This window comes from Hippocampus guttulatus, chromosome 13 (assembly GCF_054856545.1).
Source record: "Hippocampus guttulatus isolate MCC_2025c chromosome 13, RoL_Hgut_1.0, whole genome shotgun sequence".
NCBI lineage: Eukaryota > Metazoa > Chordata > Actinopteri > Syngnathiformes > Syngnathidae > Hippocampus > Hippocampus guttulatus.
This window is the reverse complement of record NC_141273.1, coordinates 7,017,275-7,036,381: the sequence shown is the minus strand read 5'-3', so window position 1 is coordinate 7,036,381 and position 19,107 is coordinate 7,017,275. Positions and strand designations below refer to the sequence as shown.

Here is a 19,107-nt window from a genome sequence, read left to right as displayed (position 1 = left end):
GCCTGGTGGGGTTGGTTCAAGCCTTAACCCCAAATACCCTCTGAGCCCCAACAAATGTCAGTCCAATGTGCCCTCACCCCCCAGTCCTTAAATTAGCCGTCAATTAGTGCAAATTAATCAAGTCCTCGCCTAATTAAGCAATGTCTGCGGGCAGCTACCAAACATGCCATTAATTGCGGTAGGGCCATGAGAAAGCTGCTGACCTTGCAAACGTTTTTTTTTTTGTATGGGGGGGGGTGATATCTTTGGGAAAGCAGCGGACCACTTAGTCCTGCTTCCTGACTCTGCTTCACATGGGTGCTGTCATCAGGTTGGAGCCGTCTCCCGGACTTTCTTTCACTGCAGAATGCCATCATCATCATCATACATGGTGGTGCTCTTGTTCCTCTTCAGACTTTTTGTTTGCTTGATTTTGTGTATGTTAAAAAAAGAAGAAGTCAGAGCATCTGTTTACTTCTTAATTTGCATGCTCTTTGATGGGCACCACCAGTCACACCACGTACTGTAAAGCTTGCCTTAATCTGGAGACTTTAGGCGACAGATCCTTTGCATACAAATCGGCATGCTGCCATGCTCATGCAGGAGAATAGCGCAAGCCTCCATCAACAAGCAAGACGCTTGCACAGATGAACTGATAAGAGTGTGGGGCAGGGGTGGCATTAAATTGCCTGTAATTGATTGGCCGTTCAGACACAGCCTATTCCCAAGGGCATATTTCCAAGAATCTTTCAGCAGGATGGCCTGAGTGACATATCTTGCTGGCCTAAGATGCGCGTAAGTATCTTTGTGACCTCCGCTGTAACTGAGAAGTGATTGTTTATCATACCATCCACACAGTCGGGGTATCTTGAAATTAAATGCACACATATCCGGAACCTTGCTCAACACACTCATAATACAAGCAGGATCACGCGTAAGTAAAAAGCACGGTTTTGCCTAATTTATGGCAAACGCATTTCGTTTCTTGTTGCTTTGCTTTTGTGTACTTTCCTCACAGTTTATTTTTTCTTGTGCACTGATTTGTATTTGCTAGCTAAAAGCCAATCAGAGAGAGCAACTTTCACCAACAGCCGGCACCATTAACTCATTCAGTACCAGCCAATTCTGGACCAAGTCTGAAAAGACGTTTAAAAACGTCTTTGGGAGTGAATGAGTTAAATGTTGCTTTAAGATTTGTTCCTGTTCGTATTTTGAGCTCGTGTGTAAGATTGCTATATATGGGAATTTGATTTCATGGCATGGCCGGAGTTGGACTCCTTTTCGACCCTGGAGTTTACTTCAGAGCATTTTATGATGAAATCCCATATCACTAATTTGCCAATCGATAATATCTACGCATTCTCTTCAATGACAATCATATAGAAGTTAATTAAAATCGAATTTACAATTAAATGCCCTTACAAGATCACGACCGCTGTTAATTTGAACCAGTCTGAGAGGATAAATAGTTCAACTGGGCAAAAAGGAACAAAGAACCTAGTGTGCATAACATCAGCAAAGACATTTTACACTTAATAAGGCTCTTTTGTCATACGCTGTTCAAACAGCAATACTATCCATCTATCCATTTCCTAATCTGTTTATCGTCACAAGGGTGTGCTGGAGCCTATCCCAGCTGTCTTCGGACAGTAAATGGGGTTACGCACTGACCTGATTGCGCGCCAATCGCAGGGCAACAACACAAATAGGCAGCTCACATCGCACTTCCTGTTTTAACTTTTATTTTGAAACCTGTTCACAACAATTTTAGCGGACAGAAGCTAACTTTATGACAGCAACAGTACAATAATCGGAGGAGGCTTTCCCGTCATGCTTTGCTGCCGGCCGGTACAAGTAACTTCTGATGCCTTTTTAACGTGAAATTTTATACAAGCGATATGGTTATATTGCGTTTGTTTCTAGTCCTGTATTAAAATTTAATACAAGTCATAAAATTTAATTTAAATGATTTGGACTTAACAAAGACACCCGCGGTTCGAAATAGACGTGGACACCTGGTGGAAGATGTGGTACACAATGACATCTTAGCATCTTTGCCTACTATGGTCTGAAAGTAATGATTTTGATTGATAATGACTGTAAGAGCCACATCTTTTCGTATTGATATCAGTTGTAATTTTATTTTCATGGTATTTTTTAAATATGTAGTAAATATAAATGAATTGTGTCAGAATATCAAGGGAGCTAAGGATACTGCATCCGTGTGAAAATAGAAGGACAATCACAGAAATCTAAATTTTCTCTTCTCTGTCGGGTCGCAAGAGAGTGACCACCACGTAACTGCCAGTGCCTGGCCACCCCCATCTCTTTCCGTGTTAATAGATGGCTCCATCCCAACAGGCGGCGTGTGTCATTAGCATATCCTAATAACATTGATCTCTTCATTAATGGAATTTCCACTAAATAGGCCCTAATTAGTTTCAACAGGACCGGCACTAATTGGCGCACCAATATGTTCCTGTTTCCAAATCAGCGGCTCATTTCCAAATGTTTGATGTGAATTACGACTTTGTTAGTGGATCAGTGGATGTACACGCAGCAATGACTCTCTAAGTCAATGTTGCACTTTATCAGTTGTTTGCTCAAGATGACATGCTAATGTATGCAAAGAATGCCAACAGGCTGAAGCACCTGAGGTCAGTATGATGGTAAATAAATACTCTGCCATGCATTTAAATGTGCTGTTAATTCTCAACAGTAAAGGCTGCTTTCCCAACAAGGGATTGACGAGTCTGTCACTGCCAAGACAAACCACATTAGGAGGCATGCTTTACTGCAGTCATTGGGCCCAAAGTGCTTTAAATGTCAATACAGTGTATTTGAAAAATAATACATGTAAGTATTGTCTATTAGTATTAGTGTTATTACCAGCAGTCATAGTCGTAGTACTGGGTGTAAAAAATATTCACCATCAGGGGCAGTGTCCATTCTTATCAAATCCAAAAGGGAGATTTATGAGGAAAAAAAATCCATCCAACAAATAAACATTTTGATGGACCACTGGCTGTAGGTTGTCCACCCTGCATGTAATGTCTTGCTGTTTTTTGTGTCTAGAATGTAGTTTCTTTCCGCTTTGTTTTTATGTTTCCCTTTTACGACCAATAAAAATATTGAGTAATATGTGCTAACCGGTCAATTAGGGGCATAAAAATATTACTCAATATTTTTATGCCCCTAATTGCTAGTTAGCACATCCGCCTCACAGTTCTGAAATCCAGGGTTCGATTCATGGGCTCTGGCCTTCTTGTGTGGAGTTTACATATTCTCCCATGCATTCATTTAAATTGAATCATTGCATTTTTTCTTCCTATTTTAAAAAATAACATGTTCAAACTGGGACGCCACCATCGTCGAATGGTTAACACGTCCACCTCACAGTGCAGATGTCCTGGGTTCGAAACGGTGTTTTAGCCTTCCTGTGTGGCATTTGCCTGCATGGGTTTTCTCCGGGTGCTCCGGTTTCCTCCCACATTCCCAAAACATGCATGATAGGTTAATGGAACACTCTAAATTGTCTCCAGGTGTGACTGTGGGTGCGAATGATTGATTGTTCATCTATGTGTGCTGTGCGGTTGGCTGGCAACCAGTTCAGGGTGTACCCGGCCGACTGCTCGAAATGAGTTGGGATGGGCTCCAGCACATCTGCGACCCTCGTGAGAAAAAGCGGCTTGGATAATGGATAGATGGATGATCACGTGCATGAGGTAGAGTAAGAGTATTCAATCAACTTTAAAACTTTATAACTATGTAATAAAAATACGAAAAGTTGAAGAGAAGATATAGCTTTGCTCTACCAATTCCTTTGGAAAACGGTATGATGCATTATTTTCTCTTCATTATTTTAGATTTTGTCTCAGGACAAATACATTTACCCAGAAACGGAATGTTTTAGTATTTTGTGTGAGGATGATTTCAAATTTGATGGAAAATTGTGGAATGACAGCACTCCAATATACTGCTTACCTCACTAAATTAATAATAATTAATGTTATACAATGATAATCTCTCTCTCTCTCTCTTTATACACACACGCACCCACACACACACACACACACACACACACATATATACATGTGTGTATATATATATAGAGAGAGGGAGGGAGGTAGAGAGACTGCTCAAAAAATAAAGGGAACACTTAAACAGCACAATGTAACTTCAAGTGTTCCCTTTATTTTTTATTTTTGGAGCAGTTTATTATAGTTCTTTGAAGGTTTTCGTTATTTTTAGACGGACACAATGTGGCCCACTGGCCACAGGTTGCTCACCCGTCTGCTCATAATATCTTGCTGTTTTTTTTCTCTCTTCAGTGAATAAAAAGGAGGAATAGGCCAAGATTTTTTTTCCTTCCCAAATTGGATTCCTTTCTGAGAAATGTTTCTGCCACACCTCTTTTTATTTTATTTGGTTTTGTTTTTCGTTTTTTTCTTCTCTTTGGTGAAAAGATTCGATAATGGACCGAGTTTTTTTTTAAATCCACGTTTTATTCCGTATTTGTTATAAGAAGAAGTATTTTTGACACAGGACACATAGGACTGTGAGATAGAGGAGTTAAATTGTGCCACCTTGCTTCCAAATGTATACATTATAGGGATATGCTTATATTTGCTTTGAGAATCGCATGGTTCACAGTTGTGTTATTATTATTGTTATTATTAATCTTATTTTTATTTTATAATGTCGTGTGACTTGGCCATTTTCCATCCTCTTTTGCCCACTCGGCCTGCATATGTATTATCTTCCTCTCTTCTGCCTGCTCTTTAAGCTGGTGCTGTGGGATTACTACCAAGCGTTGCAGGACCCGCGTACATAGCACACTGGCGTCACGTCGTCGGTCCACCGTGTTTTGTGGAAGGCCTTTGATTATTTGCATGTGATGAATATCTAGCACACACATACACTCACACACAGCATCTGGAGATCAATTAGGCGTCGATAAAAAAAAACATTGCAAGAAAGTGTTTTGTTGAAAATGTGTCTACCCCCCCCCCCCCAAAAAAGAGTGTGATAATTAAATGCACCTAATTTTAAATGATATGTTCTTTCCTATCGTAAATTGCTCGCGCGTTTCTAGTCATGAGATGTTATTAGTGTGAGAAAAGGGCGTCTGTCTAAAAGAAATGCATCCATGATGATCCACAGAATCCTGAATCCTCGCTGCTGATTGGCTGCTGGGCTTTGCCTCTGGACCTGTTGGATAAAGGGACCATTTTGTGAAGAAGCCCCCGCATGCACTGTTGTGCACAGAGGGCCATGCACTGGGGAGCAGCCTGTTACATCCATTAAAAAAAAATTATCCCAGCCGAAGCCAAGCCACCATGACGGGCAAACAAGGCGCAGTGTTGTCGGCAACTTTGAACCCCGTGGAGACACGAAGACCTCCTCTGGGTGCAAACGGAGGCAGCAGCCTCAACAACCAGCAGCAGACGGCCAAGACCACCGTGATCCACCCGCCCAGCAGGTGCACGGGCTTCGGCATCCAGGAGATCCTGGGACTCAACAAGGAGCCCTCCTCGGCCCCTAGGAGCCCGCTGAGCTCCTTGCCGGCAAGGGCGCATCTCATCGCGGCCAGGTCCGTGCTGGGCCACGCCGGTGTGGGTGTCGGGATGGGATTAATCGGCCCCGGTGGGATTCCGGCGTTTTACCGCCAGCCCGCCTTTTTGGAGGGCGTGCTGGACCCGCAGGATGTTCACTTGCGGCCGCATAACACCTCTTCTGCAGGGCGGATGGACGCCGGGCAGTCTGCAAGCTCCGGTCAGCCTCTCTTTTCACTAGTTTATGCTGGAGATCAGATATATATTTTTAAAAAATAATCATGCGTTTATATCTGGCAAGACAATATCGGAAACACTGACACCACAGGATGAAAACACAACAACACGCATTCTAGTCAGAGGTAGAGTCGTGTGTTTTGAATGAATGAATGAATGTACTAAATTAATATTTCAAACAGACGATCATTTTCGCCCCACATAAAATATGAAGCAAATACGCAATTGCATGTGTGATCAAATGCAGTACTGTCATTTTCCTTGTGCAGACTCGGAGGATTTGTCTTCCAGTGAAAGGAAACTGTCAAAGTCTTCAATAGCTCAGAGCAAGAAACGCAAGAAAAGACGCCACAGGTCAGTGATGATTTCAGTATTTAAAATCTGCTTTGAAAAAACAATCCAAACAAACAACGAAAAAATACATTGTATTCAATGACAATTTATTTCGGTATAACGCTTTTAAATTGTGTGCTGTTCAATCAATCTCGCCTTTCCTGTGCCATAAAGAATTCTAAACAATAAAAACGACCAAATTCGTCTTTTTTTAATAGAGGCGATATAGTAAACATTTTTTAGATGGGTCATACGAGCATGATCGTTTTTTTTCTCCCCCCCCCCCTCAGAAAATATTTGTTCTAATTCGATGTGGTGCTTGAGGTCACGGCATTCCCCCCCCCCCTCCCCCAAGTATATTTTTATGTGTTTCAATTTTGAAAAAAATCGGATATGCAATTCGAGAAAAATAGGGACTGAGGTGGATCGTTCTGTGCATGAATTAAGCGTGGTATTTTTGTCCAAACAGGACCATATTCACCTCGTACCAGCTGGAGGAGCTGGAGAAGGCCTTTAACGAGGCCCATTATCCAGATGTATACGCACGAGAGATGTTGGCTATGAAAACAGAATTACCTGAAGACAGAATACAGGTCAGACTCACTCACACACAACGAAAATACACGCAGGCCTATATGAAAACATTACCACACGCTATTTCAAATTAAATATTTTCCTAATTCTGCACCATTATCATTTTTTCCTCTGCAGCATGTAGCAGCTTTTTTTAAGTCTAAAAAAATATCTAGATCTTTATATATATATATTGACCTCACTTTGAGGCTGCTATGAATTCCAGCCACCTGTTGATTTGTTTTGAATTTGAAGTCACATCTTTTTGCCAATATATAAATAATCTCTTTATCACTGTTGCGTGTATATGTATTTTAAGTATTAATTTTATTGTATACATTAGGATGCATCCATCAACAACTAGTCAACTATCAAATTAATCGATAGGTATTTTGATTGTCAATCAATTGCTTGGAGACCTTGATTTTAAATTGTCCAAATCCTCTCAATTTCCAGCCTCTCAAACAGGGGGAAAAAAAATCTCATTTTTTTGCATTCCTCCATGAAAGATGACTGATGATCCCTGCGTTGACATCGGATATTTGCAAATATCTGCTCTAACTTTAAAAAACGGTGATCCACGTTTTTTTCCCTCGTTTCTGACAAGTAACAGACTGTAGTAACTGAATCGTAATTTGGAAATAATGTCCTGATTTGAAAATAAAGGGTCGGACCTTAAAATATTATAAATATATAAATATAATATAAGGCTAATTCAATAATTGTTACTTGCAGCCATATATATATATATATATATATATATATATATATGAAGCAAAATATTAGGAACATGCATTGTTATTAAGATCAGTTCGTTTCACCTGACCATGAGAGATGTTGGATGCATGTTTGATCATCAGTGTTTCCACTTCAATAGTGATGAATCTACTTTATAAATCATTTTAAAACATTATGCGTGTGTGTGTGTGTGTGTGTGCGCGCGTGTGCGTGTGCAAATAGAGTGTGAAAGAACAATCTTTATCCATTATAGACGATAACCTAAAGATTGCTCTTTCACCCAGCACTTTATTTGGAGCATTTGCAAAACATTATAAGATTGATGCCTAAAATTGACCTTTTAAAGCATAATACTCAGTTTTGATTAACACTGCCAGAGGAACAAGGAATGTTTGGTTGTGGTTGTTGTCCGTGCTCAGCATCAGCTGTTTCCAGTATGCGAGAGGTACCAACGACAAGCGTAACAATTGCAAAATCCGCAAATTTCTACGCTAAGATCAAAAATTGATCTTAGTGTACCAAATGTTCTGGCCTGTAGGCGAAATGCCAGGTTTTTGAGAGGCGATGTTTGCACACGTTTCCCGCCCGTGCATTTTGCACGCTGACGTTTCTCATCTCTCAGAGAGCTGAGTGATGCCTTCCCCCAGCCCTGGACACATCGTTTCTCATCAGGCTCACTTGGAAAGTGAAACAATTTGTTGTGTGCAAGCAGACACTAACGACCTAATCAAGCGATCAAGGCGGGAGAAGATTGCGGCGTGACCCCTGCACCATCCATCTGCCTGCACAAGCCCGCCTTTTAATCTCGTTTCTCATTAAGGCCCCGCGACATCTCCCAATAAATAATACCAGATGCAAATAAATACATAAATACATAAATAGAATCAGGCCGGCTCCTCTGCGAAATAAAAATTAACACCCAATTTTTGCTCATTGAGCGTAATTAGTTAAATGAAACCGGCTTGGGGGGGGGGGGCTGCCACGCAAGGTGCGGAGCTCAAATGAAATAACTACATTGAATTTATTAGCACGGGTCAATAGCGTCGCTCCCCCGGGTGCCGCTAGTTTAATTTCCCGTGATATTTGCCCGCCTGGCCGCCATCGATCGAGCCTGAAATTAACTTATTTTTCAATCAGACGGCGGTGTGCCCCAGAGTAGCTTCTCCTCCTGGCAGCAGCTTCCGGCTCCCTTTGACGTCAAGCTTTTACCTTAGACGTCATCTTAAGGTCGTATTGTTTCCACAAATTCTGTGGAACCAAGGCACAGATTTGACTTTTGAAAGAAATTCTTGCCACACCTCTCAACAAAAATGTCACCAACATGATTAGCGTTTGGCCATTTGACCGCGATAGAAACACCCAAATTATCATGCTTTGACACAAATGTAAACATTTAAAAATGAAACGGTAAAACACTCCAGGGGATGTACTTTATGTATTTTTATTAGACAATGGGGAACAGGGGGCCTTGGAAACAGTCCTTAAAACCATCAATTCCCCACCATATTTGCATTTTCTTCCTGAAAAATGTACCTGTTGGTCTTCAAAAGGTCATGGGGGAAATGAGAATGATCCCATTTTGCTCCACTCAAGGAACAGAAGTCAGAGGTCAAAAACGACCTTGACAGATATGAGATTTACCGCTGCCAAAATTCAACTTTCCCTTTTCTCTGAAGCATTGACGAAGGATTAATGACCATTTTCTGAATGCCAGATAAGCTGTTGCGAAAACACATTGAAGTATTGAAGTTTAATAATTTGATAATTCTCATGAGAATGTTTTAAAAAATCAACCTGGAACACACTATCATTTCTGTGTACACGGATAATAAACAATAGGGGAAGACTGGGGCTTGATGTCACACTTTACATTTTGAGAAATCTCTTGGAAACAACACATCACGTCAAAGCAGCGCGTGCATGCACCAGAGGAAAGTCCCGTGCACCCTGGAAGATCCAGCAGTTTGATGGCCCCAGAATTACATCTGAGCTTTTTGCCGGTGATGTGGGTTTGACGGCTCCATCAGGCTGCCGATTTTAACTCTTGCTGGAGTGGTTGACAGCGGTTGAGACGAGAATCAGCACCTTCAAATCTGAGATGAGGGTCCTCAGTTGAGAAAGGGTGAGGTGACCTTTCCAGGTTGGGGATGAGAACCTGCCCCCAAGTGGAGGAGCTCAATCAAGTCACGGTCTTCACACGTGAGGGGAGGATGGAAAGGGAGCTCTACAGGTGGATCGGAGCTGAGCTGAATGAGGAAGGTCTCGATTACTGGTTGAACTTCCTTCCCACCCTCACCTATGGACATGATCTGTGGGTTCAGACCAAAAGAACAAGATCACGCTTTCAAGTGGCCAAAATGAATTTACTTCGCATCGAGAGGAGCCTCGTGAGGTGGCTCGGGCATCGGTTTAGGATGCCTTGTGGACGCCCCCTTGATGAGGTGTTCCAGGCACAACCCAATGGGAAGAGACATCAAGAAAGTATCAAGTCAGGCTGGAAAGACGACATCTCTAGGTTGGCGTGGGCATGTTTGGGATCCCTCAGAATAGCTGGACAATGTAGCCGGGGATAGGGAAGTCAGGTTATCTTGCTCCCCCCGAGCCAACCCCACCTAGGTTGAAGCAGGTACTCCAGTGAGTAGCCTATTTGTGTGCAGTTATTAAAAAGTCACCTTTAACACTTCTCACTGTATTTGTTCTTCTTGAGAATTGTGAGAAACATTCCAACTTTATTTTGGCTCTACGTCACTTTGTTTGGTCTGGGTTTAACTCATTTTCATTTTACATCTGAGGGAACGGTTACCATTGAGGGATAGGAGAATTCACACACTGAATGTTTAGAACTCGTGTTTCCATGTCAGTTTTATAAAAAGTGTTGAGCAGAAAAATGCTGCATGGGTGTAAGCCTCAGCTGCCAATTTCTCCTTCTCCGGGCCTCAAACTAGACTGAATCAGGAGCACCTGTGCTCTTTCCATCCAAGTATTGCACTCCATTTTGCCTCAATTGCTTCAAGACGTGATTAATCAACGATTGATTCTGCACGATTGAACTGATCAGTGAATCCAGTAATTGGTCATTATGTCCAGCTCCACTGTGTACAATCCTTTACCGGTCCATCATTGTAAACGAGTTCCACATCGCTGTTTCCATAATGATTGAGAATGTAGTCATCATTGCCATGTTGAACACAGTTTATCATCAGCCATATTTTGGGGGACTCAAGTTACACGACTTGACTCGAGTCAGACTGAAATCGCCGATCTTTGGCCTTGCTTGGCTTGAAAGACTTGACTTTGACTTGGTATCATGAGACTGCACTTAATATAAGTTTCGACTTGAATCACATATGAATAGGTGAAATGCTAAACTGAATGCGTGAGTTCCCTGTCAAGAAACAGAACACAGTGAGATTGGTTGGGGACCCATTAAACACAACAAGTACAGATACTTCATGCAACGTGGCTAATGTCCGAACGGTGTATAGGTTGTGACGGATGGAGATTGTATGACCTGACTCGGAACTTGCTTATCGCAAGTAGTGACTTGACTTGCTTGAAAGTTAGTGGGGATTCGACTTAACTTAAGATTCTATTCGATCAACTAGAAATTTCTGTCATTATAAAGCAGTGCAATGGTAAACAATTGCAAACTACGAGTACAGTAAGAAACATTTTGTGTCCTTCTAGGTGTGGTTTCAGAACCGCAGAGCCAAGTGGAGGAAGAGAGAGAAGTGTTGGGGTCGCAGCACCGTCATGGCCGAGTACGGCCTCTACGGGGCCATGGTCAGGCATTCCATCCCTCTGCCGGAGTCCATCCTCAAGTCGGCCAAGGATGGCATCATGGAGTCCTGTGCCCCCTGGTTGCTAGGTGGGTCACTTTCCTCAGCTTTCTCTTCCTCATTCTCGTGTGGTCAACCACCGATCCCTGCTTCCATCACTGACACAGAATATTCATCATTTGCCTCCACCCTCCCTGCCTTCCTTCTTTCCTTCCGTCCTACTAAACTACCAATCAGCAGACGCTATTTTAAATCTGAATGGCCGCAACACTTTGCACGGATACACAAAAATATATGAAATAGCTGCTTGAATTGATTATTTCTACCAAACTCCTGTCTTGTGCAGTGCCTACCTTCCTTCCTACCCACATAAGAATTTTAGCCTTATAGCAGTGGTACTTAAACTTTATTTTCTTTCTTTCTTTTTATATACTTGTCTCTAGAACCATCCACTTAAACATTAAACATCCATTATCCGAACCGCTCATCCGCATGGAGCCAGGGGTACACCCTGAACTGGTTGCAAGCCACTCAATCACATAGCACACATTGACGAACAATCACACCGAGGGACGATTTAGAATGTTCAATTAACCCATGGTGCATGTTTTGGAATGTGGGAGGGAACCGAAGTACCCGGAGAAAAGCCACACAGGCATGGGGAGAACATGCAAACTTCACACAGCCCATATTCGAGCTCTGTACTAACCAGTCGACCCTGGTGGCACCCAGTTTGAACGTGTTATTTTTAAAAATAAGGAAATTAAAAACTGCAATGATTAAATGTATTGCATTTAAGAGCAATTGATTTTACCCAAATAAATGTTTGAAAATAAAGTACACAAAAGTTAAAACCTGAAAATAACTGCATTGTCCTTTACAAATGTTCTGGACTGGATTAAAAAAAGTTCATTATGCACGGTTTGAACATTTAATTCAGTATTACATGAATGGTACGCATAGCAAATCCTCCTTTATGTTTTCAGCAAAACCTAATGTTGCATGTTCTCCATTCCATTGACTCCCTCACTCCATTCACCCTCCAAGCTTGTTCCTTTACAGCTGTTGTCCTTTGCAACATTCTATTCTAAACCACAACCTTCTTTGCTTGCTGTTTCCAGTTCAAGATGGCTTACCAATCAACAGACGCTATTCTAAATCTGAATGCCCGCAACTCTTTGCAGGGATGCACAAAAAATCCATGGAGACCCCGGCGCCCCCTCAACAGGCGGCCGCCAATTGTGACGAGCCACAGCCGCCGCCGCAGCCCAGCTCTCGGAGGGCCGAAGACTCTGAGGTGGAGGAGAGGAGGCCCAAGTGCGAGTCAGCCATTTCTAAAGAGGAACTGAGAGAGAACAGCATCGCTGCCCTTAGGGCCAAAGCACAGGAGCACAGTGCCAAAGTGCTCGGGACGGTTTGTCACGACAGACTGGACGAGGACGAGCAGGAGAAGACCGGTGCACCTCGGAGTCCCGCCGAGGAGGTGCACAGCCCTTAAAGACTGAACACTCAAAGGCAGGGCGCTCACCTCTCATTGGCTCTTCGAAAGCGCCCTGTATCTGGACTCTCATGAGGATGACTCATTGCTACGCAGAAGATGCAGTTGCACTTTTTTTTTTTGTCTACTTCCAAATATTTTGCATTTTACATCCTGAATGGTGACAATTTCATTGCAAACCATCCTGCCGATCCTCTTAAAGGAGGAGGAACGTCATTGTTGTTCTGTGTCATGCTGCATCTCGGGGGTTGTCAAACGTTTTTGGGGTCCAGGAACCCCTGATCGTGTAAAAACAAAATAGAAGAATCCATTCATAATCTTGACACCAATTCACCATTCCTACAGAGAACTACCGAGAGCTAAATGCCATGGGAATTGCTTTTCATCTTTTAAGAGTTTTAACCTAAATAATTCTGACCTGTTTCAATGAAAGAAATTTCCCAAATTCAGCTGAGTTAAAGTCCATATTTATCCATTGTAGCTAGCTTACGTGGACTACACTCCCACTAGTAAGTGTTGCCATCTTCACGATTTGGATGCTTTATTTAGCAATATTTTTGATCGCTCTTGGAAAAAAAAAGCGTCTAGCAAGTTTAATTCCCATTAAGAAAATGACAATATGAGCGGAATCATTTTCAACATTGTTTTCTGCATGACAAAATGAGAGTTGAAGGTAATCATTGTGCTGAACATTGCCAAAGACATGGTGCCCATTCATAAACTGCAAAAGCAGTGGTTTATCTACATGTTCATTATGAATAAATTGACTCTCCTGCACAACTCTACATGAGAAAGAAGTGTGAGAACTAGAAATGCATGATTGTCAGATGTGTCACAATCAAATGAGAGCTGAGGTAGGGAGGAGTAATTGACATATTATGTGTGTTTTATTGGCACACTGGTCCTCATATGCAGGTAAACACATAAAAAAATGCTACAACATTTTTTATAATTATTTTCCAGACCCCAAGTTAAGGCTAATGGACCCCATGGGGTCCCCGGACCTCGGTTTGAGAACCACTGCTGTATATAACTGATGTATTACATGACACAATTTGAGTAGTTTCACTTCCAAAAATGTATCACCCATAAAGCATCCAAAAAGAAATCATCTTTTATTATTAAATGTGACTTTCTGGTGTCTGTCGTCCAACTCTTCTTGCGCTCCAACTGGTCTGACGCCGCAAATCGCCCCCTCGGCGCAGAAGCTACTTGTTGATGCTCTGTCGGCTCGCCTCATTAGCACAACGCTCCCCACCCCTCCCGTCACCCCCCCCACCCAACCCCAGATGCATGCCTGGGTTAACTCCTATAATCCGTCGAGGTTGAGAGCCTTCAATTTCAGATGAAATTGGAGGGGAGGGGGATGGGGCTGAGCACGGAGAGCGAAAACAGCCACAAGCAGAGAGCGTCTGATTTGAAATCACTTTAACAGCCAACAAACACTCAAGCCGCTCATCCGTCCTCTTATCTACAGCCAAAGAATGACAGCTTGATTTCACACCCTTCCTTCGTGTTCAAATATCTTTGTATCTAAGCTACTTGAAGGCCACTTCGCTCAGTTTACGAATCTTTTCTAGAAAGTCTTCTGCTTTGTTGAATTTAAACAGATATTTAAACAGGATTCATTTCTCTGAGTGGAAACCGAAGGTTAGCTTTGGCTCAGGAATCGCATTAAGCGTGTCAGAGGATGACTAAAATGTTGATAGAATGAACCTGCGGACACATAAACACCAACGAAAGAGGAACGATCAAAATAAACTGGTAAGTATACATGCAGTCCTTTGGATACCCACCTACCAATAAATTAAAATACATAAAATATCGTAAAAACATTCTAACATTATCTGTAAAAAAATGTAAATGTAAAAAGGAAAAACGGACATGAAAACATGTTTCCTTTACAATTCACCACTATCTTTTTAATGCAGTACGAGTAAATGCAGTAAATAACGGGTATTTGAAAACAGACAACAAAAAAATACATACAAATTAAAGGAAAACTATTGGAGAAGACGATGGCAGCGTTTTAAAATGACTGTTTTTTTTTTTACAATAAAAAACTCTCTCTCTCTCTCTCTTGCTATCCATCCATTTTCAACACCGCTTATCCTGAACAGGGTCGGGGGGGGGGGGGGGGTGCTGCAGCCTCTCCCTGGTGACTTCGGGTGGAGGGCAGACTACACCCTGAACTGGTGTTCTGGAACCTTTTTATCGTAACTTTGCAAAAACATTGCTTTACTTTCACTTGATCTGAATGTTATTTTTAACCCACACTGCAAATATCTTTTCAAACCGCATGGTTTTTGTGCATTTTAAAAACATTCACGCTGACAAATCTGTACGATTCGGATCACATTTCAACCAACAGGATTCACTAAACTTGCAACAACATGCTTTCAGTACTAGCTGGGCGTTGCCATCATCTGTAAAGTTCCATCCAAATTCATTTATTGAGGCCAAGACATGCAACTGAGTGAGGATTAGTCCTCTAAGTGCAAATCTATTTAATCCTCCGAGAGAGAGAAAGAGGAAGAGGCTATGATAGATCAGATTTGTGGAAGATCCAGATGTTTACACTGCAAACCACGAGGTCATTCACAGTCCGCCATACGTCGCCGTGTGTTTCGCAAAAATCACACCGCAAAATCATCTCAATCCATGCAGGGTGAGATCAAGGGAGGGTTTACGGGAAGGTTTTCCACTAATGCAATATTAACATTCAATTTCCTTTGGAGCAATATGATTGACATTGCTGAGGTTAATCAGTGCACGCAGCTCATTTTGGGAAGCTCCCTCAGGTCGAGTCGGATCAAAATAAAGAGTACTCCTGTTGGATGGGCTGCCTGAGGTGCTGTAAAGTGGTGTTATATTGCCATCTACTGCTGATATTGATAACTGCAATATGTCCAGATGTTTGTCTCGAATCATATTTTGTCTTTGTTCAATGTCACCATTTAGTATACTGTGGTTCGTTAATTTTGGATAAAGTATTTTTTCTCTTGGGATTCTCATGATTTTGCCGTGTGCCACGGAATGCTCTGCGAACCACAGTGTGTGGTGATAAAATTAAAAGAAAAAAAATGTCAATTTTTTTTTGTCTACAAGGTGTTATATGGTCAAAACAAATCATTTTGATCATGTCCATTCTAATTTCATCATAATGGTGGTGCCTCAAAGGCACCTTATGGCGTCACTGACTCATTTGGTATATATTAAGTATTTAAGAATTAAGCAAACATTGGAATCGAAATCTCCATTGTATACTGTGCACTGGAAAGTTCCATGACTATGTATGGTAAGGCATTTTTAACTGAAAAAACAACCATGTATAGTAAAGCGTTTTTAACCGAAAAAACCCCGACCATGTATAGGAAGGCGTTTTTAGCTGAAAAAGAACGACCATGTATAGTAAGGCGTTTTTAACCGAAAAATCGACCATCTACAGTAAGGCGTTTTTAGGTAAAAAAAAAAACAAAAAAACGCCCAGGTAGAGTAAGGCGTTTTTACCTAAAAAAAAACCCCGACCATGTATAGTCAGGCGTTTTAAACAGTATATAGTAAGGCGTTTTTAGCCGAAAAAAAATACCATGGATAGGAAGGCGTTTTTAGCCGAAAACATCCTATGTATGGTAAGGCATTTTTAACTGAAAAAACAACCATGTATAGTAAAATGTTTTAACCGAAAAATCGACCATGTATAGTAAGGCGTTTTTAGCTGAAAAAACGACCATGTATAGTACGGTGTTTTTAGCTGCCAAAAAACGACCATGTATAGTAATGCTTTTTTAGCTAAACCCCCCCCCCCCACCATGTATAGTCAGGTGTTTTTAACCGAAAAAACGACCATGTATAGTAAGGCGTTTTTAGCTGAAAAAAAGGCCATGTATAGTAATAATAATAATAATAATAGATTTTATTTATAAGCGCCTTTCAAGACACCCAAGGACACTCTACAATAACAAAAAACACAAAACAATACGGGTTGAGCAGCGGCAGCCAAAACGCGCCAGCGTTCACTCAACCCGAAAGTCAGAAAGAAACAAGGGAGGGAGAGGGGTATTTAGCTGTCAAAAAACGACCATGTATAGTAAGACGTTTTTAGCCGAAACCCCCCCCCCCACGTATAGTGAGGCCTATTTAACTACCAAAAATCAACCATGTATAGTGAGGCATTTTGAGCAACAAAAACAAAACAAAACGACCATGTAGAGTCAGGCGTTTTTAGCTGAAAAAACGACCATGTATAGTAAGGCATTTTTAGCTGAAAAAACCCCCGACCATGTATAGTAAGGTGTTTTTCACCGAAAAAACGACCATGTATATTAAGGCGTTTAAGCCCCAAAAAACGACAATGTATAGTTAGGGGGTTTTAACCGCCAAATATCGACCATGTATAGTAAGGCATTTTGAGCTAAAAAAAAAACAAACAAACAAATAACCCTTCCGACCATGTATAGTAAGGCTTTTTTCGCAAAAAAAAAAAAAAGACCATGTATAATAAGGCGTTTTTAGCCGAAAAAACGACCATGTATAGTAGGGCCTATTTAACCGCCAAAAATTGACCATGTATTGAAAGGCTATTTTAACCGAAAAATCGACCATGTAAAGTAAGGCGTTTTTAGCTGAAAAAACGAACATGTATAGTACGGCGTTTTTAGCTGCCAAAAAACGACCATGTATAGTAAGGCATTTTTAGCTGAAACCCCCCCCCCCCCGACCATGTATCGTCAGGTGTTTTTAACCGAAAAAACGACCATGTATAGTAAGGCGTTTTTAGCTGAAAAAACGACCATGTATAGTAAGGCTTATTTAGCTGCCAAAGATCAACCATGTATAGTAAGGCATTTTGAGCAAAAAAAAAAAAAAAACAACAAAAAAACGACCAGGCGTTTTTAACCAAAAAATGACCATGTATAGTAAGGCGTTTTTAACCGAAAAATCGACCATGTACAGGTATATAGTAAGGCGTTTTTAGCTGCCAAAAAACAACCATGTATAGTAAGGCATTTTTAGCCAAAAAAAAACCCGACCATGGATAGTCAGGCGTTTTTAACCGAAAAAACGACCATGTATAGTAAGGCGTTTTTAGCTGAAAAAACGACCATGTATAGTGAGGCGTTTATGACCGAAAAAACGACCATGTATATATATATAGTAAGGCTTATTTAGCTGTCAAAAAACGACCATGTATAGTTTTTTGCCGAAAAAATGACCATGTATAGTAAGGCGTTTTTAGCTGCCAAAAAACAACCATGTATAGTAAGGCATTCATTCATTCATTTTCCAAACCGCTTTTATCCTCACTAGGGTTGCGGGGGATGCTGGAGCCTATCCCAGCCGTCTTCGGCAGTAGGCGGGGGACACCCTGAACCAGTTGCCAGCCAATTGCAGGGCACACAGAAACGAACAAAAATCCGGACTATGTTTGGTAAGGCGTTTTTAACCGAAAAAACGACCATGTATAGTAAGGCGTTTTTAGCTGAAAAAACGACCATGTATAGTCAGGCGTTTTTTACCGAAAAAACGACCATGTATAGTAAGGCTTATTTAGCTGCCAAAAAACGACCATGTATAGTGAGGCGTTTATGACCGAAAAAACGACCATGTATATATAGTAAGGCTTATTTAGCTGTCAAAAAAACGACCATGAATAGTAAGGCATTTTTAGCCGAAAAAAACCCGACCATGTATAGTCAGGTGTTTTTCACCAAAAAAATAACCATGTATAGTCAGGCGTTTTTAACCAAAAAAATGACCACATATAGTAAGGCGTTTTTAGCCGAAAAAACTACCATGTATAGTAAGGCGTTTTTAGCTTTAAAAAAAAACAAAAAAAACTACCATGTATAGTCAGGCGTTTTTAACCGATAAAACGACCATGTAGAGTACGGCGTTTATAACCGAAAAATCGACCATGTATTGAAAGGCTTTTTAAACCAAAAAATCGACCATGTATATAGTAAGGCGTTTTTAGCTGAAAAAACGACCATGTATAGTAAGGCGTTTTTAGCTGCCAAAAAATGACCATGTATAGTAAGGTGTTTTTAGCCGAAAAAAACCCGACCATGTATAGTCAGGCGTTTTTAACCGAAAAAACGACCATGTATAGTAAGGCGTTTTTAGCTGAAAAAACGACCATGTATAGTAAGGCTTATTTAGCTGCCAAAAAACGACCATATAGTAAGGTGTTTTTAGCCGAAAAAAAAAAAACGACCATGTATAGTCAGGCGTTTTTAACCCAAAAAATGACCACATATAGTAAGGTGCTTTTAGCCCGAAAAATTATCATATAGTAAGGCGTTTTTAGCCCAAAAAAACCCGACCAATAAAGTCAGAATTTTTTCACTAAAAAATAACCATGTATAGTCAGCCGTTTTTAACCAATAAAATGATCACATATAGTAAGGCGTTT

General features: G+C 41.1%; 1 protein-coding gene across 2 annotated transcripts; it reads left to right on the top strand.

Moving 5' to 3' along the window:
* The first annotated feature begins 5,198 nt into the window (after positions 1 to 5,198).
* vsx2 (visual system homeobox 2) lies at positions 5,199 to 13,833 on the top strand. Of its 2 annotated transcripts, none has more exons than XM_086128143.1 (5): positions 5,199 to 5,754; positions 6,041 to 6,125; positions 6,574 to 6,697; positions 11,103 to 11,283; positions 12,379 to 13,833. In XM_086128143.1, the coding sequence occupies exons 1-5, from the start codon at positions 5,319 to 5,321 to the stop codon at positions 12,690 to 12,692; spliced, it is 1,140 nt and encodes a 379-aa protein (XP_085984269.1). In that variant the 5' UTR covers positions 5,199 to 5,318; the 3' UTR covers positions 12,693 to 13,833. The 2 variants fall into 2 exon arrangements, with proteins under 2 accessions (XP_085984269.1, XP_085984268.1); XM_086128142.1 differs by having other exon boundaries at positions 12,316 to 13,833.
* Positions 13,834 to 19,107: the final 5,274 nt, after the last annotated feature.